Source organism: Microtus oregoni, unplaced genomic scaffold (genome assembly GCF_018167655.1).
Source record: "Microtus oregoni isolate MIOR12 unplaced genomic scaffold, Mior012 000062F_ref0000492, whole genome shotgun sequence".
Taxonomy (NCBI): Eukaryota; Metazoa; Chordata; class Mammalia; order Rodentia; family Cricetidae; genus Microtus; species Microtus oregoni.
The window spans coordinates 7,180,105-7,204,331 of record NW_024543872.1 but is presented as its reverse complement, the minus strand read 5'-3'; the positions used below and the strand labels follow the sequence as shown (position 1 = coordinate 7,204,331).

Below are 24,227 nucleotides of genomic sequence, written 5' to 3'. Positions count from 1 at the left end.
GGAGGCGGCATTCCTTGGGCTGAGACCCTGAACTGCATGAAAAGGAGAAAGGCAGCTGGGTGCCAGCATCCCCTCCATTTCCTGACGCTGATGCAGTGTGGCCAGCTGCCGCCCCCTCCCATGCCGTGATGGATAGCATCCCGGGATGAGCCTTTCCTTCCTTGAGTTGCTTTTGTCAGGTGTTTTTCAGCAAGAAAAGCAACAGATGCAGCACATGGCGGTTCTTTCCATCTCGGGAAAGACATCACCAAGCTGGGACGCCTGGGAATGGCAGTGAATGACCAAGGGGAAGTGATTATGGCTCTCCAGAGAGTGACAAAGGCTCTGTGGGTCCTGAAGTCATGTCAGATGGGGGGTAGGATGAGCATAGCACTGGGGAGACACTACTTCCTAGGGTTCCTTCCCAGACTCCCCACCTATGTGACAGCAGAGGTGGGAACCCCATGCTCTTACTTTTCAGTTATTTATCTTATGCGTATGGGCGTTTTGCCTACATTGTGTGTTCCTGGTGCCTGTGGGTACCATGGATTGGAGCTAAGATGCTTGTGAGCCATGTGAGTCCTGGGAATTGAACTGGGTCCTGTGGAAGAACAACCAGTGTTCCTAACTGCCAAGCCATCTTCCCATCCCTCAGAAGTGGTTGTAAAGGGACTTCCTTTGCTACGTGGCTGCCCTGCATACAATGCTTCTTTCACAGGACCTTCCAGTTCCCCTGGAACCTTTTTAAAAATTTGCCTATAGCCAGGTGGCAGTGACATGCACCTTTGTCCCAGCACTTGGGAGGCAGAAGCAGGCAGATCTCTGTGAGTTCTAGGCCAGCCTGGTCTACAGAATGAGTTCAGGACAGCCAGGACTATTACACAGAGAAACTCTATCTAAAAAAAAATAAAGAAAAAGTTTTGCTTTATGTTTATTTTTATGTATATGAGCATATGTGCTGGTGCCCCAGAGGTACCAGAAAAGGGCATTGGATCCCCTGGGACTGAAGTTATAGATGGTTGTGACCCACAATATGTGTTGGGGGAGGCTGCTCATTTGTTCCAGCAGCTCAGACCCGAAATAATCACACAGAAACTATATTATATGCAATGCTGTTTGGCCAATAGCTTAAGCATATTGTTAGCTAGTTCTTATATCTTAAATTATATCTTAAATTAACCCATTTCTATTAATTTGTGTATCACCATGTGTCTGTGGTTTACCAGCAAGATTCCAGCGCATCTGTCTTGTCTGTCTGCAGTGGCTGCTACCTGGCTTCTCTCTGACTCTGCCTGCTCTCTCTATATATCCATTTTAGCCTGCTTTTAACGCTGTTAAGCCATTGGCCGAAAGCAGCTTCTTTATTGACCAATGGCAATAAAACATTCATAGCATATATCACCTCCCACATCACATGTGGGTCTTGGGAACTAAACCCAGGTCCTCTGCAATAAGTGCTCTTAACTACTTTGCCATGTCTCCAGCCCCACCCCAAACCCTTTGCAGTTGTCTTCAAAGAGCTCAGCTAGGCCCTCATGTAGGTGGACTGGTATCCTGCTAGAACTCTATGTCACTGGGCTGGCTACTTACTGGACACGCCTGTCCTCATACCCCATTGCCATGGCTTGTGATAGCCTGGTAGGTTTTTCTTGGCTGAGTCCACACTAGGAAAAGTCTCTGGGGGAGGGGCAGAGCCAGGCAGAAGTCATAAGAACCTAGAGGGACTTGAGAGGTGGGCAGTAAACAGGCCTGGACCAGGGATTCTAGAATAACCAGCCCTGCTGGCCCTTTGTAACTATTCCATTGGATAGAAGACAATTGGAGTTGGACACCTAGTTCTAAAGCCATGGCATGTGACTCTATTTATTCCAAGAAGGTTAAGTGAGGGAAGCTTGGGAACCTCTTATGGAAGAGCATAGGGTAGGCCTCCCTGGCCCTCCTGCTACCATAGCGTCTTAGGAACTGTCAACAGGAAAGGCTGCCAGGGAAAGGGCTGCAGAAAGGGTTGGGGTGGCAGTTATAGCCCAGTGCCAGCGCTTCCCCAGGTAGAGCTGCAGTCTTACTCAGACACTCAACTGATTTCCTGAACCTAGAATCAACCATGCTAGGTCTGTGCTGTGCCGATGGGCATGCAGGACTTGGTACAGAGTTAGGAGAGACACTGAGTTGATACAGTTTTGTTTCCATCTCTCCTTGCATCCATGGGACTCAGCCACCACTGAGGAGTTGGCCAGTGACTGCTGCTCTGTGTTGCTGGGGTGGACCTGTGTCTGTGCATATGTAACTGGCAAGGTTCCTGGATGGGCCAGCACTGCCAAGGCCTTAAAGACACAGAAGCAGGCCCTAAGAGTGCAGAAGGGGGTCTCGGTGGATCGAAGAGAAAGGGGCTAGGGAGGAAAGGGAAGGGAACTGCCTCCCCTCCCACTCCCTACCTGGATGAGCCTCCCGTCCCCCTTCCCTTTCCCTACCTGGGTGAGCACCATAGGCGCTTGGGCTCCATTTCTCCAATATCTTTGTCCTCTCCTCTTGTAAGCCTGGTTTGGGGCTTTTACATGTAAACATAGTTATAACAAAGAATTTTTATAAACTATATCCCCCATGGGGAGTGTGACATTTCACTCCTCACCTGGGGCAGGCAAATCAGAGTTACCCTGTAACAGAGTTAGCTAGAGAGTAAGGATGGGTGGGTGGCACAGGGCTCCAAACTGGCTGGAGCGGCCAGGCCCCTGCAGGAGGCGCCTTGCTTGACCCTTGGTTCCTCCTTGAGCTGGAGGCTGCCATTCTCTTGGCTGTGAGGGAGGCTTGGCCAGGGAGGCAGCTGCCCTTCAGATGCCCCCTCCTTGATTCATCCCAGGAGCTTTGCTGAGGGGCATGAGGGGTGCGTGTGAGCCGAGGCCAGCCTTGGAGTCTTCTTCCTCAGACAAGCTAGGACTCCATATATTGCCTCAGGATCCTCGGGATAATTAAGTTTATTGATTTTTTATAGGTGAATGGATGCCAAGCCCTGTGCTGGGTGCTAGGAAGCTGGGTAGAGAGAAAGGAAAAGATAAATAAGGCAGTCCAGCAGGGAGACATACAGTAAACAAGCCATTAGGCCTGCATGGTGAGCTTGGTAATGAGAGAGTGGGATCTCCGTAAACAGCGTGGCCTGCCATGGGGTGGAGGAGGGACAGGCATAGTGGACTCCACCGGTCCTCAGGGCGAGGCTGGCCCCGCAGCTGTGCACATCTGCCTCCTGTGTGGTGAGGGCTCTGGGAGCTGCATGTAGCCTAAGGGCTTCAAGATCACAGATCCTATTCCAATACCTCCTGCAGCATCTGAGCTCTTATAAGATGGGAAGTAGGACAATGGGCAAAGGGAGTTACTGCTTCAGGGGTACAGAATTTCTTTGTGGGATGATGGTGATGGTCCAGCACACAAATGTAGCTGACGTATACTAAAAGTGGCTAAAACGACAAATTTCGTATATACCTCATTATAGATTGTGGGGGGGGTATTTCATTTATTTTTATTTTTGAGACAGGGTCTCCCTACATAGTCCAGATTTAGCCTTAAACTTGTAGCAATCCTTGAGTGTCCATTTCCCAAGTGCTGGGATTACACATACGGATCACCACAGCCCCAGCTACCAGAGAATTTTTTTTTTTTTTTGGTTTTTCGAGACAGGGTTTCTCTGTGGCTTTGGAGCCTGTCCTGGAACTCACTCTGTAGACCAGGCTGGTCTCGAACTCACAGAGATCTGCCTGCATCTGCCTCCCGAGTGCTGGGATTAAAGGCGTGCGACACCATCGCCCGGCCAGAGAATTTTTTTTGTCAGTTTTTTTTTTTTTAAATGTATTCTTGCGACCAGATGTGGTTGATAGTAGGGTATGTAGCAGCATCCTTGACCTGCATCCACTAGCTGCCAGCATTTGTGACATATGGTGACATGTGACACCAATAGATCTCCAGCCACCATGCCAGATGCTCTGAGGGGTAGCACTAGCGTTTCCCTAGCTGGAAACTACTGGCGAACTCTGCTCAGAATGGGTTGCCCGGAGCAGAGGCTGAGGGGTGCTGGATAGCGAGGAAGCCAGGGAAATTGTCTTGAGACAGGGATCAGGTCTTGTCTGGCAGGAGGACAAAGGCTAGCAAACTCAGAACTTCTCGATGTGAATGCCACAATGGACTCTACCTGTCCCCAGGGCGAGGATGGACCCTCGCAGCTGTCCACATCTGCCACCTATGTGGTGAGGGCTATTGGGGCTGTTCATAGGCTGTGGGCAGGGCTTACGAACCCAGAATGGGGCATGCTGGGTGGAGGAGACAGACAATGGCAAAAGGGCTGGGTTTGACTAAACTCTGGGATCTTAGTGTCAGTTTCCAGAGCTTCAGAGCACCCCCCGCCCCATTTCACCAGAGGAGGAGATGTTGCCTCTCAGATGTTGGCCCACAGCTATGGTCAGTGCCTCCTAAGGTGGCCAGCAGTGTCTAGTGTCTGTTTCAGGGCTGCACTGTCTTCTTCAGAGGCACTGTCAGAACTAAAGCAAACAGAAACAGCTGGTGTGACACTTGCCTCTGACATGGCAGCGGGGACCCAAAGCTCCCTCTGGGCTCATGAGCAGTGTGTTTGCCCTTTTAACATAGTCTTTGCCATTAATGAAGCAATCGGGAATATTTATGGAGCACTGTTGGGGTCTTGCTCTGTGTCCAGCTGGCTCAAACCAAGTCCCTGTGTCCAACTGGCTCAAAGTCCATGTGTCCCAAGAGTCCAGGAGCTGATCGGGACAGGGGAGGGGGGGAACTCAGGCCAGACAAGCAGGCCCTTTTTGTGAGCCCCTGGCTCCTCCCCAGGAACTGGAAAGATACTTCTGCCCATCGACTACAGACCTGACTCCTTCCTCTGGGCAGTTCCTGTAGGTGTATTTCCTCTGCCCAGTTACCCAGGTCCCAAGAGCCTTTGGGAGGGGCCCTGCCTAGCCCTGGGTGCTGGAGAAGCAGGTTTGCTATGGTGTAGGAGTCCTGAGTTCACTTGAGTCCAGGTCAGTGGCTGACTCATTGCTTTTCAGAACCAGAAAAGGGAAAGAAGTGGTGGTCTGGGGATGTAGTTCAGTGGGTAGAGGGGGTACCTAGCATACCCGAAAACCTGGGTCCCACCCTGAGCACGGGCTGGGCGGTGGTGGTGCATGCCTTTAATCCCAGCACCCCCCGGAGGCAGAGGCAGGCGGATCTCTGTGAGTTCGAGGCCAGCCTGGTCTACAAGAGCTAGTTCCAGGGCAGGCTCCAAAGCTACAGAGAAACCCTGTCTCGAAAAACAAAACAAAAAACAAACAAAAACTGAACATGGTAGTGCACACTTGTAATCCCAGCACTCAGTAGGGTGGGTGACGGGGAGGTGAAGACAGGAGTTCAAAACTAACCTGGACTAGGTGAGAGCAATCTCCAAAAACAAAACAAAATAGGAACCAAAGAGTCATACCTTAGAGGTATGGTGGTTAGGGTGGTTAGGAAGAGAGCTTGGGGGTGGTAGTGAGGCTGGAGATACAGGTCATTGGCAGCATTCACCTAGTACCTGCAAGGAAGGCTCTGGGTTTAATCCACAGCCCCAAAAGTGGGTGGGAGGGGTATGGATCAATGGGAAGGGGTAGGTGCTTCAGCCCCCAAGCTAGTCCTAGGCTTACAACTGTGTGGTAGGTTCCCATCTCTTTATTCCCCCGTGTACTGGCTCCCCCTTCTGGGTGTACCTGAGGCTACTGCATGGGGCGTTGGGGGTGGGGCTCATGGCAGGGCTGGTAGAGAAGCGCCTATGCAGTGTGAAAGACTGGGTGGCCAGGCAGAGAACCCCTGGGCTAGGCTGGGTCCCAGAGCTAGCAATCCTGGATTCCTGGACTGTGGAGCTCACAGCAACAGGAAGTGAGTCCTTGGGTGAGGAGGCCACGTGGTGCCCAGGCAGGAAGTAAGCCTCTATGGGGTGATCTCATGCAGCTCCACGGAGCAGCTAGTGGCTAAGAGAGAGAGCAACCATGAGAGATTGGCTCTGTCCAAGTGTGACCGGTGCCTATGTCCCTGTAGAGCATGTTAGCCTTGTGGGACTTGGCACCTCTGGTTCCTAGAAAGTGTCTACCAGAGCAGTGAGGCATGTCCTTCTGTCATGTGTGACTCAGCCTTGCAGAGGACAGACCGACACGAGTTAGGTCAGGGTGCAGTTGGACACATGGCATGGTGGCTAAAGCAAGTGGGTGATCACGTTTGCTCCCTCCTCTTTTCCTCATGTAGCTGCCCAGCTGTTGAGGCACGCAGCTCCTCGCCACTTTCTCTTTCCCCGATGAAGAGCCCACGGCGTAGACTGGTAGACTGGGAAAGCAACAAGGCCAGCTGCTGGGCTCCTCAGGAGGTGGCACACTTGGGGGACGCTGGGTTTGCTGTTCTTTCCCAAGGCCTTGTTTGGTCCTGTTTGCCACCTCTCAGGGCTCCTCATCAGATAGCCGTGGACTCACAGTTCCCATCCTAGTCCTGAAATGGAGGCTGTGAGGTAAAGGCTGGCAGTCTGTGCCTCTCAGGCTATGTGCTGGTGCTGTAGCTTTTTTGAAGGGAGTTTGTCATTTTCCTCTACACGTAGCCCAGCCAGTCCTCCTGGGACTGCCCTGTAGATCTGCGTGGCTATAGAGAACTGGAAGTAATAGAGCTCACTCCAGTAGGAAGCAGAACAGCCCCAGTACCGATGGCTGGTGAGAGTCATGGAGCATCCGCCAAGCAGGAGGCAGAGCCATATGCACGGGCGTGAGATCCTAGGCCAAACGTGTGAGCTCTGTTTGTCTTTTAGACTGTTTTAGACAGATTAAATCTCAAGTAGTCTAATGTGGCCTTGAATTTCTGACCCTCCTGTTTTCACCTCCCAAGTGCTGGGATTAAAGTGTGTGCCACCACTACTTGACCTCTATGGTTAAGTAGTGACTAGCTCTGCCCTTTGATCTTCAGGCAAGCTTTATTTGTTAGATCACAAACAAAATATCACCACGGTATCTGTTGATTAAGTGTAATCGCCTTCCCTGATAGGAGGGAGGGGGCCTTTTTTTTTTTTTGATTTGGGTTTTTGAGACAGCCAGGTTGGCTTCAAACTCACTACATAGCTAAGGGTGACCTTGAACTCCTGATCCTTTTGTGTCTACCTTCTAGATGCTAGGATTCCTGGCATGTGCCACCATGCTTGGCTCATATCTCGCCTGGGGCTTGCTGAGCCAGTTCTGCCCCTGGTCTGCACTTCCTGCCCCTGAGCATTTTCTAACAGCAGGGTTGCTAAGCACATCTTAGTGCCTCTGAAGGTAGCAGAGTGTCTACCTAAGGCAGGGACCCTGAGCCACACACCCCAGTCTGCCAAGATGGACACTGGTGGCACACACCTTTAATCCCAGCACTTGGGAGGCAGAGGCAGGTGGATCTCTGAATTTGAGGCCAGCCTGGTTTATAAGAGCTAGTTCCAGGACAGACTCCAAAGCTACAGAGAAACCCTGTCTCAAAAAAACAAAACAACAACAAAAAAGATGTTCTGACCACTTGCCACAAGATGAGCAAAAACAGAGCACACTTGAACACGCGCACACATGTGCGCACACACGAAAGAGAGAGAGCGCGCAAACTCCCTGGCACACCTTGTCTTTGAAAGCAGACAACACTGAGCAAATGACTAAATTCTCCAGGAGCATCAGGTTCCTTCTTTGCTTCCCAGGGAAGCTGAGAGTTACTGAAAGAAAGCAGACACACACACACACACACACACACACACACACACACACACACACGAGGACATGTGAGGACAACCTGAATGAATCCTGATTTGATTTCTACCGGTTAGAGCCTTTGCAGACTCTGACCTCAGGCCCCAGGGGATAAAGCAGTCTGTTGTCTTTCCAGACAGGCATGGCAGGCTCTATACCCAGGGCAGTTGCTGCTCAAGCTGGAGACTGCTTGGGGCCTTGGTGAGCCTGGGTCAGAGTACCTATGGGGGCCTGATTTGGGGACAGAGATATGAGGCTAGTTCAGATCCAGAGAATGCTTCTTAGTACGTCTTTGACACCCCTACCCCCTACCCCCATGAGAACATAGGAGGAAGCCTATGAGAGCTGTAGTCAGGCCAGCCTCGGTGCCTCTGGGATTGATCTGGTGGCATTGGAATTTCCTGAGGAAGAGTCCAGTTTCATTGATGGAGCACAAGGAAAATTTTTGTTTTGTTTTTTGTTCTTATTATGTTCTGATTTATTATGTTCATCTGTGTAGGAGCACACACAGAGTGTTTGTGGAAGGCAAAGGACAGCTTTCCAGAGTGGGTTCTCTCTACAAAGGGAACTGAACTCAGGTAACCAGGCTGGCATAGCAAGCACCTTTACCTATGGAGCCATCTTGCCAGCTTTTAGTTTTAAGGCGGAATCTCATGTAGCCCTGGCTGCTCTCAAACTCAGTCTGTAGCTGAGGATGACCTTAAACTCCTGATCCCCCTGCCGTTACCTGCTGAGTGCTGGATTATAGGTGTGTATCACCGTGTCTGGCTTACACAGTACTGGGCTCTGAACCCAGGACTTCATGCACGCTACACAAGAACTCTGTCAAATGGGCTACACCCCCAGCTGCAGGATCATTGGTTTAGAAGTGGGAAGCCAGAGGAGTCTTGGTGAGTTGGGGTGCAGTGGGGTATCCCTGGGGTGGTAGGACCAGGTCTACCTGCCTGACATCCACAGTCCCCTTAAGCCTCTAATGTTGACAGCAAACCTGTGCCTGCATCTGCTTGTGTGAAGACACACATACACCCATAGGGCACACGACTTTCATTAGAAACTCAGGGGGTCTGCGATTCGGGTCTGATCCTGACATTGCTCTGTTTTCACCCTTTCCAGGTGGAGAGCAGTGACACACCCAAGGACCCTGCAGTGACCAGCAAGTCTCAGCCCACAGCCCAGGACTCTGGCTCCTCAGATCTGTTACCCAATGGAGACTTGGAAAAGCGGAGTGAGCCCCAGCCTGAGGAGGGGAGCCCAGCTGCAGGGCAGAAGGGTGGGGCCCCAGCTGAAGGAGAGGGAACTGAGACCCCACCAGAATCCTCCCGGGCCGTGGAGAACGGCTGCTGCACAACCAAGGAGGGTCGTGGAGCCTCTGCAGAAGAGGGTGAGTCCCAGCCCGAAGGAAACCTCTTCTGGGCCCTCTGAGCCCCTAAGAGTCACAGACTTGGGTCTCTGGCAGGTTTCAGGAGGCTAGGCAAAGGTGGGAGCTGACCATCTCTTTGCCAAGGCCATGGTCTAGAAGCTACTGGATGAAAACAGCCTGTATACATGTTTCCTTGGCCCACCTAGTGTGCTAAACAGTTAAAAACATTAGTTGCCAGTATTTTGAAAAAAAATCAAGAAATTCCACATGAAAATCTGGAGTTTTGGCTCTTTGTGGGGAAGGAAAAAAGCTGGCTTTGGCAACAGGCTACAGGGGGTTTGCATAATGCCAAGGGATGCTAAACTGGAGTAATAAGTGCCCCCCTTCTTTCTATGCTGGTTGTGTGCCTCAGTTTCCCTCCACTGCCAGCTGGCCTGCTTACTCTTATACATGACCTGCCTGGGCTCACGAGGACACATGCCATGCTCACCTGTCCCGGTGCAGAGATTCTGCTGGCACACTGTAGTTTGGCTGACTCCATGGTAAACTTTCACCATGTAGATTGTGACAGTGGACACTAAGGGGAGGGCTGAAGGAGGCCGGTTGCACACTGCCCTGCTCAGACCTCTCCATCTGGGGACTTTGTGGCCTAGCTCCGAATTTTGGAAAGTTGCCCACTTTTCACTTTTAGGTTAAGCCAGAGATTTCAGGGCCAAGCAAGCTGTAAACAAGTGAGTAATGAGGACAGCTAGCATTTGTACCGGGCTTCACAGTTTACACGGCACCTCCTCCTCCATTATCACATCTGATCCTCCTGGGCCCTGCCAGGTTGTTTTGCATATGTGCATTTTAATTTCAAAAAGTCTTCCTTCCAAGTGTGTATGATGGAATGAGTAAATTGATTAATTGGCATAACTTATTTTTGCATGAATCCAAACCTAATATTTATGCAGAAGAGGGAATATTTCCAGAAAAGAGGTTTCCAAACTTATTTTGAAATATCTTTCATTCATTATTCAGCAAATATTTGTGATGTTCCACCGTGTGCAGAGTGTGCTCTGAGGCACTCTGCATTTGTTCTTCTGTTTACTCTTCCAAGTGATTCTGTTCAGGTGTTCTTAGCGCCGCCCCCACCCCCACCCCCCAGTCCCAGATGAAAGTACAGCTTAGGAAGTGACTTGTTCATGCCTCCAAACCTGCCTCTGGCCGCAGAATTTTTTTTTTTTTTTTTTTTTTTTTTACAAAGAAGGTCTCACTATGTAGCCCTGGCTGGCCTCAAACTCAAATGTTGCCTTCTTCTGCTTCCTGAGTACTGGGGTTAAAGGCATGAGCCACCACTGCCTGGCCCTAATTTTGAACTTTTTGATCCTTCTCCCTCCATCTCCTGAGTTCCGCGATCACACAACCATGTACCCCATGCCTATTTTATTATTTGTGTGTATGGGTGTGGTACTTGAGCATGCCATGACATACATATCAAGGTCAGAGGGCAACTTGATTCTGTTCTCTCCTTCCAGCATGTAAGCCCTTGGGATGGAGATCAAACTCACTGTTAGATTTGGCCACAGGCACCTTTATCTGCTGAGCCATCTTGGCTGCCCATACCTGTCTTTATGTAGTTCTGGGGATTGGGCCCAGAGCATTGGACTTTATGTATGCTGGGCAAGCAGTGTACCAACTGATCTAACCCTCCAACCCAGGATCAGTAAACGTTTTCTCCTGCTCTTCTGCTCTGTTCTGCTGTGCTGTCCTGTGTGGCTCTCAGCTCTCCAGGCCTCAGAGGAGTGTTGGGAGAGCTTGAGGAGAGATACCTCCTTGCAGTTCACAGTGGCAGGCATGCCAGAGAGCTCAGCGCCCTTCCTAGCCAGACGCCTGCTCCTGTGACTCACCTCCGGAGTGCTGGGATCACACAAGGCAGGTGCCCAGAGCCAGGGCCAGGGCAGTCCCTTCCGCCAGGCAGGATGGAGCCAGAGCTCCAAGGCTGCTCTTTGACCTTGAGGGTTTGTTTAAGGGTTTTCCTGTCTGCATTCCAGTTCTTAGGCACTCAGTCAGGCAGCGAGTGTTCATTAAACATGTTTGGTGTGTGCCAGGTCCTGTGCCAGCCTGGGGAAGCCATCCTGAACAGAAACCTGGCTCTTTTCCTCAAGGACTTCACAGTTGGTTGAAGACTCTGCCCTTTCAGATGTGCCATTAGGGCTAGACATGTAGCCTGGGTTTAACCCTCAACACTGCGGTAACTGGCATAGTGTCCAAATCTCAGGATTTGGGAAAAGGACTGAAAGTCAGGAGTTCAAGGTTATCCTCTTGGACAACAACTTTTAGTCCAGCTTCCTCTCTCAAAAGCAATATGATGGGGCTGGAGAGATGGCTCAGAGGCTAAGAGCATTGCCTGCTCTTCCAAAGGTCCTGAGTTCAATTCCCAGCAACCACATGGTGGCTCACAACCATCTGTAATGAGGTCTGGTGCCCTCTTCTGGCCTGCAGGCATACACATAGACAGAATATTGTATACAAAATAAATAAATAAATATTAAAAAAATCAATATGATAACAAATCACATGTGTGGTTGTGCGCAGACAGTGCTCCTCGAGTAAGAACAGTACCGTGAAGAGCTAGGACATCAGGACCTGAGCTATTCTCTCATAATTGGGTGTGCTGGAGCCCATCACAGGAGGGCTGGAGAGAGAAGACATTGAGAACAGACTGGTTCCAAGGTGGAGAGAGCAGGGCATAGAAGCCGAACAGAAGCCACCAGACTGGATGGGAGAGAGCCAGGGGGAAGGATGTGGCAGGGAGTGGGTGGCAAGTGGCCAAGCCAGGTTTTCCTAGCTGTCTTCTTAGGGCTGGACCTGACAGGCTGCTTGGAAAAGATGACTTTCCTTGTAGACTCCCCAGCAGTTTGAAAGGTCTGGGAAGTGGGGTGAGAAGTTAGGGGGCTGCTGCAGGCATGGGGAGGAAGTAGTCAGCTCTGATAAGCAAAATGAATCCACAGAGATGGAAGGAGATGACCGCAGAGATGGAGGGAGGTAGCAAATGCCTCCGTCTAAGAGGTAAAGAAACGTCAAAGGGTTGATAGGCTGGATTGGGAAGTTACAGGCAAGTCCAATCATGGTAGGCGCAGACATCCAAGGTCTCAACTTCCATTTGACTTGGGGCACTCACTCCTGACTCTAGAATTCCAAGAGAGGTGTGCAGTGGCCTCCTAGAGACTCTGGTCTCTGCCCCAGCAGTCAGCTGATAGTGTGTGCCCAGCTGAAGACCTCAGATGAGGAATAAAGAGACTCAGACATAGTTCCCCTCCTTCCAAGACTCTTCAGAGAGTTGTAGGTGGATTTTTCTTTGGGCCACCAACTCACAAAAAAATGACATGGAGACTTATTAATTATGAAAGCTCAGCCTTTAGCTTAGGCTTGTTTCCAACTGGCTCTTATAACTTAAGCGAACCCATTTCTGTTTGTCTGTGTGCTGGCTCGTGGCTTTTACCTCTCCTCCTGCATGTCTTGCTCCCTCTGTGCCTGGCTCGCGACTCCGCCTTTCTTCTTACCAGAGCTCTCTCTGTCCAGAAGTCCCTGCTATACCTCCTGTCTAGCTATTGACCATTTAGCTTTTTACTAAACCAGTCATAGTAACTATCTTTACACAGTGTAATCAAACATCTGGCAACAGAGATTTCCTTCTATCCTTCCTGGAAAGCCATGGTGCCTGCCTATACTGCACAGTGTGCTCTGCCCTCAACTGCTGGGTGGTCCACAGGCTAGCTGTGTCTATAGTACCTGGGAAGCCAGGATACAGACTGTAGCTCCACCTTCGACATCCTCACGCTGTCTGATGTCAGCCTGTGCCATGTGAGGAAGACTTTATCGTCTCTGCTTTTCTTATGGGGAAGAAAGTAGGGAAGCCAGGTGTACAAGCATGTGCTTGTAGTCTCAGAACTTGGTACTTGGAAGCAAAAGGATCAGAAGTTCAAGGTCATCCTCAGCTACTGAGCATTGGATACAGGAAGCCTGTCACAGAGGAGTGGGTGAGGGTCAGCATAAGGTCGCTCTGCTGAGACTGAGCATGGAGAGAAATATGGGCTAGTAACTGTGCTTATATTAAGTCTGGCATCTGCCCTTTCACCGGGATATTGTTTCATTGTAAAGAGAATTTGGTGGTCCTTGCTGGGTAGTACTTGAAGCTCCTGACCTCCCCTGTCCCCAGGACCTGGGGTTTCTTGGGGCCATGTTCTTCTCCTCCAGGGCCACTCTGGAAGGCACGCAGCCACCTGGCTCTGGGAATCTGGGTCTGTGCCAGGAGCAGACAGAGGGAGCCCTCAGAGAGTGGGACCGCCCAGCATTCTATGACAGCCAATCTGCCGGCTGGGCTGGAGAGAGGAAGAGAGTGCGCCCCTGCGCCTGCGTGTGACTGAGAGGACGCTCTCTCACGTGGGCATGCGCAGTCTGTCGGGGAGAAAATTCCAGAAAGAAGCCATTTAGAAACTGTTTCAGGAAGTCTCCATACGGAAGACCTTGTGGGCTGGAAGCCTGGCAAAGGAAACAAAGAATAACGGTGATAGCGCACCTGGGAGTCAGGAACCCTGAAATCAGATTATAGATCTGCTCACCGGGCCTCAGTTTCCTCGTGTGAAACATTCAGAAAACTCAAATCCATCTTTTCAGCTCTGATTTTCTTGTATTCTAATAAACAAATCACTCCTGGTAAACGTAACCAAAAGCCACTGAGTTTGGTGGTGGTGGTGGGTATTCAGAAAACTCTTAGGGTCAGTAGATAGTACAACAGCGTGGGTCAGCTTGGGGACCTCACTCACCACCCTCAGCTGCTTGTTGCGTGGCTGCTGCAGCTGTTGCAGCCTCAGCAGGAGTGTGGAATGCGATCCAGAGCAGGCGCCCCCTCCTGGCAGCTTGGGTCCTGGGCCGAGCAGCGAGGTCTGAAGGAGGGGTTGGCCCCAGAGGTGGGAGGCCCAGGGCAGGCCTGAGGGCGAGCACTGTGGAAAATGGGCGGTGGGAGAGAGACCGTGGAGGAAGAGACGGAGTCGTGACGGGTGAGACGTGACTTAAAAGGACAACCACGTACCCTGTCACACGTGGGTGACAGCCACCACGCTCCTCCCACTCAGCGCTTCCACGAGGCCTAGCGCCACACCTACCTCCCACGGGGTCCACACCCAAGGGGTGTCCCGCAGGGGCTCTGCCCTCCCTGCCTCCCTCCCACCACCGTAGATGGAAGCCAGGCACACGTGGCTGCCGGGGTGGGGTGTTCAGGGCAGGTGCAGAGAGGAACCCCAGGTCATGTCTGGTAACAAGAGGGAAACGTCCAGGCTAAAAATTCAGAGCCGTAAATGCTGCTGCGGGTGGTTTCCGCTCCTGTGCTAGGCGATGCAGGAGGGGCTGTTTTTTCCGTTTGGGGCTCTTTGTCTCCGTATCCCCTCCCCTTACACACCATGCTACATGAGCCAACCTTAGTGACCTTCCTGCTCTGGGCCTAAGCCCTGTATTTTCTCAGCCTCAGGAAAAAAAAAAAGTTCAGGCACCTAAGTGAAAGGCAGCAGAATTCACCCCATTTGCTGGGAAAAACCGTACAGCTGGCTGCAGAGGGGGCTGGCTGGGAGAGGAGCGGGGCGGGCAGGCAGAAGCGGAAAGATGTAGCAGCCCTCATGTCGGGCCCAGAGTCCTTCCTAAAGATGGCGCTGTGGGGACTGCTGCTCCCAGCCCAGATGTCCCTCCTTGGAACTGGAATCAGTGCCCAGGCCAGAACTTTGAGAAAAGCCAGAAGAACAGAGAAATGTGTGCTACAGGGAAGAAGGAGTTCCTTGGGGCGGGGACATGCTGACATGACACATATTGAGCTCCTACTGTATGCCAAACCCTGCTCCACACCAGTGCTCACTCCAACCTTTAGAACACTGGCAAGGAAACAGCAGAGATTAGGGGGTCACACTGAGGCAGTTCCAATCCAGACTGCTCTTGATCTGAGAGTGGGCCAAGAGCGGAGGACAGTTTACATGTTAATACTATTTGGAACTGTTTACAGTTTATCTTACGAAAGATAGGGCTGCACCACCGGGGTCCAGTCCAGCTGGCCCATTGGCCACGTCTGGGCACCTTTTCCTACCTCACACAAAGAAGTGAACAGCCTGGCTTCTTCATCTCAAACCCTCCTCTGCCTCTTCACCCGCCTGCTCCTCGCTTTGAAGGGGGACTGGAGGCCAGCAGCGGATGGTGGCTGCTTCGAAACTCGTTCTGTGTGCTTGAGAGCAGGGTTCATGGGCCAGAAACCATGCCCCTGGCTTTTCTCTTACTCCTATGTTCTTGGGTCTGGGACCTGGATCAGACATTGTTCTGTGTCCTTGGAGCCAGCATGGCTGACACAGGAATGGACAAATGCTGGGAGGCCCCCAGGCTCCTCCAAGCCACCCCTGTGACAGTCCCCTTGTCCTTCCCTTTCCACAGGCAAAGAACAGAAGCAGACCAACATCGAATCCATGAAAACGGAGGCAAGTGTTTTCCTCACCCCCAGGGGCTCTGGATCCTGTTTCTAGAAGAAAGCCACCTCTCTGACGGACTGTGGCGAGTGTGTGTGAGGGGGGCCCGAGGGTGGGTCCCTGCCCCTTCTTTGGTGTCCTTTTGTGAGAAGGAGAGGAAGTGGGGGTGGAGGTTGGAAGTCCCCTAGCCAGGCAGCCAGCTCATCCCCCTCCGGAGATCAAGCACTTCCCCCACTGTCTTGTTCTTGTGTCCCTACCAACTTCGAGTCCCTCCTCAGTACTCTGGGGTCAACAACCCCTCTGTTTGGGATGAGTGACCCGTCTCAGTTTCCCCTCCACGAGGGGCAAACCCTCAGGGGTGTCTGTGCCCACCTTATAATGCCTGTTTATCTTCTGTCCTAGGGCTCCCGGGGCCGACTGCGGGGTGGTTTGGGCTGGGAGTCCAGCCTCCGTCAGCGACCCATGCCAAGACTCACCTTCCAGGCAGGGGACCCCTACTACATCAGCAAACGGAAACGGGACGAGTGGCTGGCACGATGGAAAAGGGAGGTGAGATGCCTTCTATCCTCGGTGCCAGGTGTGAGAGCCGCAAATCGGAATTCAGTTCTAGTTGCCCTCTGGAACTCTTGTCAGGCTATGGCTGAGACTTTCCGCTAGGGTTAACTCCGAGAATTCCCAGACTCCTACTGCTAGGCTAGGTGGTTCATTTGTCCTCTCATAGTCCTTTTGGGGTGCTAGCTGTGGGGGAGGTGGCGCATGCCTATGGTGCTGCTGCCCATGTGGAGTTGATGCTCTGATGTGTGAGAAGAACAAAACGGATTGAAGGCTCAGTGAGGCCTCGGTGGCATTTCCTGCTCAGACTGTCTAGATGTGGACAGTGTTCAAGGAGAGAAAAGACTCGGGTGCAGGTGGCAGCAGGGGAGACAGGACAGTGGGATCCAGGGCATGTCGGCGGACAGGCCAGAGAGCTGCTACAGCAATGACAAGGACACTGTCAGGTCTGGCCTGGGCACAAGGTGACGACTGTGCCTTTTGCTCTGGTAGGACTAGTTGTTGGGATCAAGAGTTCAGAGTTGAACTGGGCGGTGGTGGTGCACACCTTTAATCCCAGCACTTGGAAAGCAGAGACCGGCAGATCTCAGTGAGTTCAAAGCCAGCTTGGTCTACAGAGCAAGTTCCAGGACAGCTAGGACTGTTACCCAGAGAAATCCTGTCTCGAAAAACCAAACAAACAAACAAACAAAAAACTTCAGAGTTCCGTGCCAAGGAGCTGGAAGCTGGACTTTGGGCTGCAGATTCCAAGGTGAAAGCAAGGCAAAGTCTGTGGAGTCTGCTCAGTAGATGGCAGAGGCACAGCGTCTTAGCATTCGGTGTGCAGAAATTACCAAGGTTGTGGGCCAATGAGAACAGAGCTGCAGCTGTGGGCCTGAGAGGGGCTACAGGAGACCAGGAGAGAAAGTGTGTCTCGGAGAGCTGGTTTCCCTAGACAGTGGGGGCATGCCTCACACTGGTCAAGCCTGAGGGAGCTGGTGTTTTTCCCAAGAACCCTCTGTGGGATCTAGGAGGAAGCTGGAAGCAGCCCAGGACTGCAAAGGGAAGGAGGTGAGAAGGCAGATAAAGACCTAAGCAGCCATCAATCCTTGAAGATCAGCTGTGGGAAGGGTGGGTTGTGGGGGCCACTCCCACGGGAGGGAGAGGAGGAGGGAGAGGAAACAGGGTCTTGACCTCAGGCTATCTGACCATGTGTGCTGGGGGCCCTAGAGAAAGTTCCAAACAAGGTGGAGGGGATGTAGTTGGTTCTGGCTGCTTTGTTTCTAGTTCCTTTGGGATCCAGGAAGGCAGAAGTCATCCTTCTGAAGGAGTGGAGAAAGGGCAGCCTGGCCAAGGTCTGAGAGGGGCACCTATAGCCCTGAGCACCGAGCTTGGGGTGCACTGTCAGGAAGTGACTGTTGTCTCTCTTCTCCTGGGACCTTGGCCCTCGGGCTGTGTGTGCGGTGCTTCTGTTCCTGAGCCCCCAGTCAGAGGTGCTGAGGTGGTGACTTGGGGTCTCCTCTGTCAATCAGCACGTGGAGGTCAGCCCGAGGCACAGTTAGAAGGGGTTTTCCTACTCCTAGGAAATGAAGATCCATTTTTAACAATTTTAAGTTACTGCTAAAATTTTAAGATTTGTGTGGTCAAGTTGGCCCCAGTCAGTAAGGGAACTCGTGACTGAGGCTGACAACTTGAGTTTAGTCTCCAGAACTCCCACAGAGAAGAACCAACTCCATCCTCCACACAGGTGTACACACACACACCAAATAAACAGAGGTAACAGTTTTGAAATTTAAACTCAGAACCCACCTGTAATCTCAGTATTTGAGAGATTGAAGAAGGAAGATACACGTTTGAAGCCAGCCTGGTCTGTATATCACCACATAGTTCAAGCTCTGCCCCACCTACACATACACACCCAGCAAGCCCCAGTCACCCAAAAAACAAAAATAATAAGTAAGGAGCCAGGTGGGGGCAGCGCATGCCCGAAACTCGGGGGACAGAGGCAGGTGGATCTCTGTAAGTTTGAGGCCAGCCTGGGCTACAGAGTGAGCTCCACAGTGGCAGCCAGGACTGTTAACGCAGTGAAACCTTTGTAGTTCTTGGTATTTTACTCTTTTGGCTTTTTACTCTTTGTTCTTTTGGGGAGAGCACCACCCAGCTCCCAAATAAATCATAAACAGAGGCTTATTCTTAATTATAAATGCCTGGTTTTAGCTTGGCTTGTTTTTTGCTGACTTCTTAATTTATAATGTCTGCCTTTTGCCTCTGGGCGTTTATCTTTATCCTATATACCTTTCTTTACTTCTCTCTCTCTCTCTTTTTTTTTTTTTTTTTGGTTTTTCGAGACAGGGTTTCTCTGTGGTTTTTTTTTTTTTTTTTTTTTTTTTTTTTTTTTTTTTTTGGTTTTTCGAGACAAGGTTTCTCTGTGGCTTTGGAGCCTGTCCTGGAACTCGCTCTTGTAGACCAGGCTGGTCTCGAACTCACAGAGATCCGCCTGCCTCTGCCTCCTGAGTGGATTAAAGGTGTGCGCCACCATCGCCCGGCCTTTCTTCTTACTCAGTGGCTTGCGGTGTAGCTGGGTGACTGGCTCCTGGAGTCCTCCTCTCCTTCTCTTGCTCCTCGATCCTCTCTCCCCAGATTTCTCCTCCTATTTATTCTCTCTGCCTGACAGTTCCACCTATCCTTTCTCCTGCCTAGCTGTTGGCTATCCAGCTCTTCATTAGACCAATCAGGTGTTTTAGACAGGCAGAATAACACAGCTTCACAGAGTTAAACAAATGCAGCATAAAAGAATGCAACACAACTTTGTATCGTTAAACAGATGTTCCTCAGCATAAACAAATGTGAAACATCCCAAACTAATACTCCACCAAAAAAACAACTTGTCTTGAAACAGAATAGTCTAATAAAAAAAGTTAGGAACACTGGCCAAGTGTGGTGGTGCATGTCTTTAATCCCAGCACTCAAGAGGCAAAGGACAATGGGTTTCTCTGAGTTCAAGGTCAGCTCTGTCTACCTAGGGTGTTCCAGGCCAGCCAGGGCTACATAGAAAGATCCTGTCTCAGAAAATTAAAAAATTAGGAACATTTGTTAATATGCATAAAAGTGGAATGAGAAATCTGTTATATAATACATGCCAGATATCTATCTATAACACATACATATCTCTATATCTATGTCAGTATCTCTCTGTATATGCATGTATCTGCCACCTACTTCAGCAATTAGCAGTTATCAAAAGCTTTTCTAGTCTCTGCTAGATCTGGGCATTTGCTTTCTCACCCCACCCAACACAGATGCCATTGGTCTTTAAGCGATAACAGAAAAGTGGAGAACATTGATTGAGTTTGAAATATTGGAGGTGCCTGTGACTTGCAGTATGGAGACCCCAGAACAAAATATACTTCCTCGCAATAAAATGAACTGTGACTTGTAGTGTGACTAGGTCTACAGATCTTTTTGAGTTGTAACTACACGTGCCTTGATCCTTGACTGGCCACAAGCCTCCAGGACAGGAGAGGAGTGGGGCCAGAATGCAATTAAAGTTTAGGTTTCCCAATCTTAAAGAGTTTAGCTCGAAATGCCACACCCTGCTAGCTAGGGGACAAGGAAGGACTAACTGCTGATAAAACACAGGTAGCTTTCCAAACTACAGAGCAGAAACTATCGGGCCCACTTTCTTTATATATATTTTATATATATTTAAGATTTATTTAATGTGTATGACTGCTTTGCCTACATATGTGTCTGTGTATCATATGTGTGCTTGGTGCCCACAGAGGTCAGAGGAGAGTGTGGGATCCCCTGGAACTGGAGTTATGGATAGCTATAAGAGTTGTAAGGCACCATGTAGGTGTTGGGAACTGGACCTGGGCCTTCTTCAAGAACAAGTGCTCGGGCTGGAGAGATGGCTCAGAGGTTAAGAGCACTGACTGCTCTTCCAGAGGTCCTGAGTTCAATTCCCAGCAACCACGTGATGACTCATAACCATCTATGATGAGATATAGTGCCCTCTTCTGACATGCAGGCAGATACTGTATAATAAATCAATCAATCAATCAATCAATCTAAAAAAAAAAAGAACAAGTGCTCATGACTGCTGAGCTAGCTCTCCACCCTCCCCACCTCCTTCTAAGGCTAACCTTAGCTCCTCAGCCTTTGACCTTTTCTTCTGATACTGCTTCCCTGGGCCTTCTTGATGCCCCTGAAGTTTACGCTTCCTGCATTTCTCCGCAGTATATTTTGTCCCCCTTTGCTCAGGTATTCTCAGGTCTCCCCTTCTTGACCCACCTACCACTTACCTGCATTTCTTGGTTTGGGGTGGGGGTTGTTTTTGGTTTTTGTTTTTTCTTTTTGCTATGTAGCTAAGGCTGACCTTGAATTCCTGATCTTCCAAAGTACTAGGATCACTCGTGTGTACCTCAGAACCCACTTTCATTTCCCTAGCATAAGATTCACTAGAAAAGCTTTCATGGATTGAATTCCCTGCCCTCCCACTCCTGATCACACCCACACCCTCATGCCTCTACCGCCACAACTGCACCTGCTTCCCAGGCACTGCCACCCGCAAACATTTTCTACATGGATGGGATGTCATTGTCATCCGTGCTTTCAAACTTCTCAGACAGTTTGAGTCCCGTGAGCTCAGTGACCAGCCAGGCAGTGGTGGCGCACACCTTCAATCCCAGCACTCAGGAGGCAGAGACAGGCGGATCTCTGTGAGTTCGAGGCCAACCTGACCTACAGAATGAGTGAGTTCCAGGACAGGCTCCAAAGCTGCAGAGAAACCCTGTCTTAAAAGAACAAAACAAAACAAAAAGGAAGCACAGGGCTCTGAACAGGCCTCAGACCGAGATTCATCAGCAGGAGGCAGCTTTGGACTTCAGAGGATGAACTGGACTTCAGGGAGGAGGGCAGGAAGCATTCTGAAAGCCATTGCTTCATCTCCGAGGTTCCCAGGATTTGTCAGCAATGAAAATGAGTGGTCCAAGCCTGAAGGGCTGGCCTGCGCTGCTGGGAGTCTCTGCTAGCTCCCACCTGCATCTGCACCACCTCAGAGGCTTTTTTTTACCCTAAAAGCCCCCTTCCTAGGCCTAGGGATGTAGCCCAATGGGAGAGCACTTGCCTAGCAAGCTAGGGGCCTTGGCTTCAGTCTCAGTGCGCACACAAATAAGAAGTTCCTTTCGCAGCCTGTTTCCCCTTTCTCCACCTTTGTCAGTCACATCTCAGCCACTGGGGGAGATCATACTTTTCACCTGCCCAAGATAAAGTCCCGAAGATGGCATGTGCCTTCTTCCCAGCGTTCAGGAGGTCAAGGCTGCTGAATCTCTGAATTCAAAGGCTAGCCCTGGTCTACATAGCAAGTGAGACCTGTCTTTTAAAAAATAAATACATAACTTACATTGCACAAATGAAATAAACTTGAAATAGGTGATGAGGAAAACGGCCATTTCCTTCATCTCTGAATGGAACTTCCTGCCAGAAAGCGGAAGGCTGCTGTCTTCTGTCTGCTGGCCCTGCTGTAATAAATGACTGAGCCCTGCTACAGGGCGCATGGCAGCTCCTCAATGCCCCATCACATATACAGGTTCTGGCTGTTTCCCATTGTTTCAACCCTGTGACCTCCATGGTGGATGTTAGGACTCACTAACATTTTCACCCTGGTGATCCTAACTCACTTCAAGGCAGGCCTCCCATATTCCAGGTGCTAGGGTATCTGGTATATCCCAGAATTCCAGTTTGAAGGTAGGGCTCTGGCTCAGGCATCCTCAGGCTTATCAGATAATATTGCATTGTGATAGTAACAATCTGTGGTCTCCCTAGCCCCTCCTGCCCTTAGGTGCACCCTGCCCCCACCCTAGGCTGTCCAGCCAGGAGTAAAACCATCACATTCCTGAAGGGGAGGGAGGGCTTTGTTCCTAGGCCTTAGGAGGCTTTGTGCAAATGCTGGCTGTAGTGGTTTTCACCTGTGGTTTTTCAGACTTCAGCACCAAGCTGTCCCAATGCACAGACTTACCTGAAATGGGCTGCATGAAGACAGAATACTAAACACAGAATTATATGATTAATAAAGAACATACAACCTTTAAGGCTCTTTTAGGAGCTTAGTTACTGTTGTTATTTTGAGACACTGTCTTTCTATGTAGACCAGGCTAGCCTTGAACTCACAGAGATCCTCCTGCTTCTGCCTCCTAAATGCTCAGATTAAAGGTAGGTACCACCTCACCAGGCAAATTATTATATATGTACTTGTGTATGCTATATGTATTATAAATTTACATATGAAGTACATGTAGAGGTTGAACACCTTTGTGGAATCTGTTCTCCCACCCTTCCACACGCCCCAGGTTTAGCTCATTGGGTTTAACTGGCAGATGTTCCAGCCTAGCCATCTTGCTGATACCTACTTTTATTAGTTTCTAAGATAGGACTTGATAAAAAAAATCATCAACAACAAAGTACGTATTACCCAAGCACATTCTTATTTTACAAGACTCACACACACAATTTTAATTCTTTTAATATGCTTTAGAGCTGGGCATAATAGCACACACTGAGATCAGAGTGATACTCAGGAGGCAGAGGCAGGGGGATGACCACAGGTTCAGTCAGAATGCCTTGTCTAGTGAACTCCAGTCTAGCTGTGCTACAGTGTAAGATGCTGTCTCCAAAAACCACACACATATAGATAACAAAATATTTTTAGAGGTCTTTGATGCTGTTTGGTGGATGCGTGTCACAGCTGTTCTGTGTGTGTGTGTCTAAGAATCTAACACTCCTCCTAGGTCTGTGTTTATGAGTGGCATCATTCTGTAGTTTCACTTTACACTTTGGGTTTTCACTTCCAATAAGGTGGCCAGTTTAGCCACATGATTACTATTCTATTTTCGCTGTGAATTGCCATGATATTTTTTCTTTCTTTTTTGTTTTGTTTGTTTGGTTTTTCGAGATAATTTCTCTGTAGCTTTGAAGCCTGTCCTGGAACTTGCTCTGTAGACCAGGCTGGCCTAGAACTCACAGAGATCCACTTGCCTCTACCTCCTACGTGCTGGGATTAAAGGCGTGTGCCACCACCACCTGGCATTATGACTTTTTTTTTTTTTAACCAGACTCCCTGCTGGCCATTGTGTCACAGTATTTTGCTGTCCAGGCATGCTGTGGTAGTAAAAGGTCCCTGATATGTGTGAGGAAGGTCTTGGGTAGCTCAAGCTGGCCTCAGACCTGGTATGTAGTTGAAGATGAGTTAAGCTTCAGCCCTTTCTGCCTTTACTTCCTAGGTGCCTGGATTATAGTCGTGTGCCCAGATCAGTGTGTGTGCTGGGGATTAAAGCAGGATCTGCATGCATGCTAGGCTTAGCCTGCTTCTGTGTTTGCATAACACCACACCCTAGAAAGAGAATCCTGAGTGGAAGGAGTGGTGTGCATTTTGTATTTTATAAAATCTGTCAGATTGCTAGGAAAGGGGCCACACTGATTCTGACTCACACCCCAGCTAGCTCCTCATCGTGCTCTGCTAATGGGAACGGGTAGGAAAGTGGTCTCTTGTTATGATTCTAATTGTCATTTCCCAATAAACAAGTGAGGCTAAGTTATCTTTTCAAATGTTTATTGACCGTTTGTGTTGTTGCTGCTGTTTCTGGGAGTTTTAACAAATGTGGCTTCCCTTTGCTTTACAACCAGAGGTTGTGACAGACTGCTTCCTGTGTGTCCTGGAAGAACAGCCTGTGAGTGTCTAGAGGGTCACCTCCTGCTGGGCAGTACATCATTTAATAAGTAATCACCCTGCAGGCCCTGAGCAGGGGCCTCCTGCGAAGGTCTGTGGACACTGAGGTGAACGAGGTGTGATCTCCTGAGCAGTTTGCCGTGGAGACCAATAAAGCTGAGTGCAAAGCAGCAGCCCCATGGAGTGGGTGCCACCTGACCGGATGTCTTGGCATGCTCAGCTTTTGCCCTTGGGAGTGCCTGGCCACCCTGGATAGAATAGGAACATTTGCAGCTGCCACAGCTTTACTGAAACATTACCAAATGGCTGAGAGCATTTTAAAGGGGCTCCCGTGAAGGCCATAATCAGAAAAGGCCTCCTAGGTTGACCTTTGCACGTCCGGGCTTTGGAAAATG

At 50.1% G+C, this 24,227-nt stretch overlaps 1 protein-coding gene across 5 annotated transcripts in view; it reads left to right on the top strand.

The window, feature by feature from the left end:
- Positions 1 to 24,227, top strand: part of LOC121439762 (DNA (cytosine-5)-methyltransferase 3A) — a 109,070-nt gene that overhangs the window by 51,449 nt on the left and 33,394 nt on the right. For all 5 annotated transcript variants that reach the window (XM_041640380.1, XM_041640379.1, XM_041640382.1 and 2 more), the window contains exons 4-6: positions 8,847 to 9,114; positions 15,544 to 15,587; positions 15,978 to 16,124. In XM_041640380.1, coding sequence (XP_041496314.1) covers positions 8,847 to 9,114; positions 15,544 to 15,587; positions 15,978 to 16,124 — 459 coding nt within the window. The remainder of the gene's footprint in view (positions 1 to 8,846; positions 9,115 to 15,543; positions 15,588 to 15,977; positions 16,125 to 24,227) is intronic.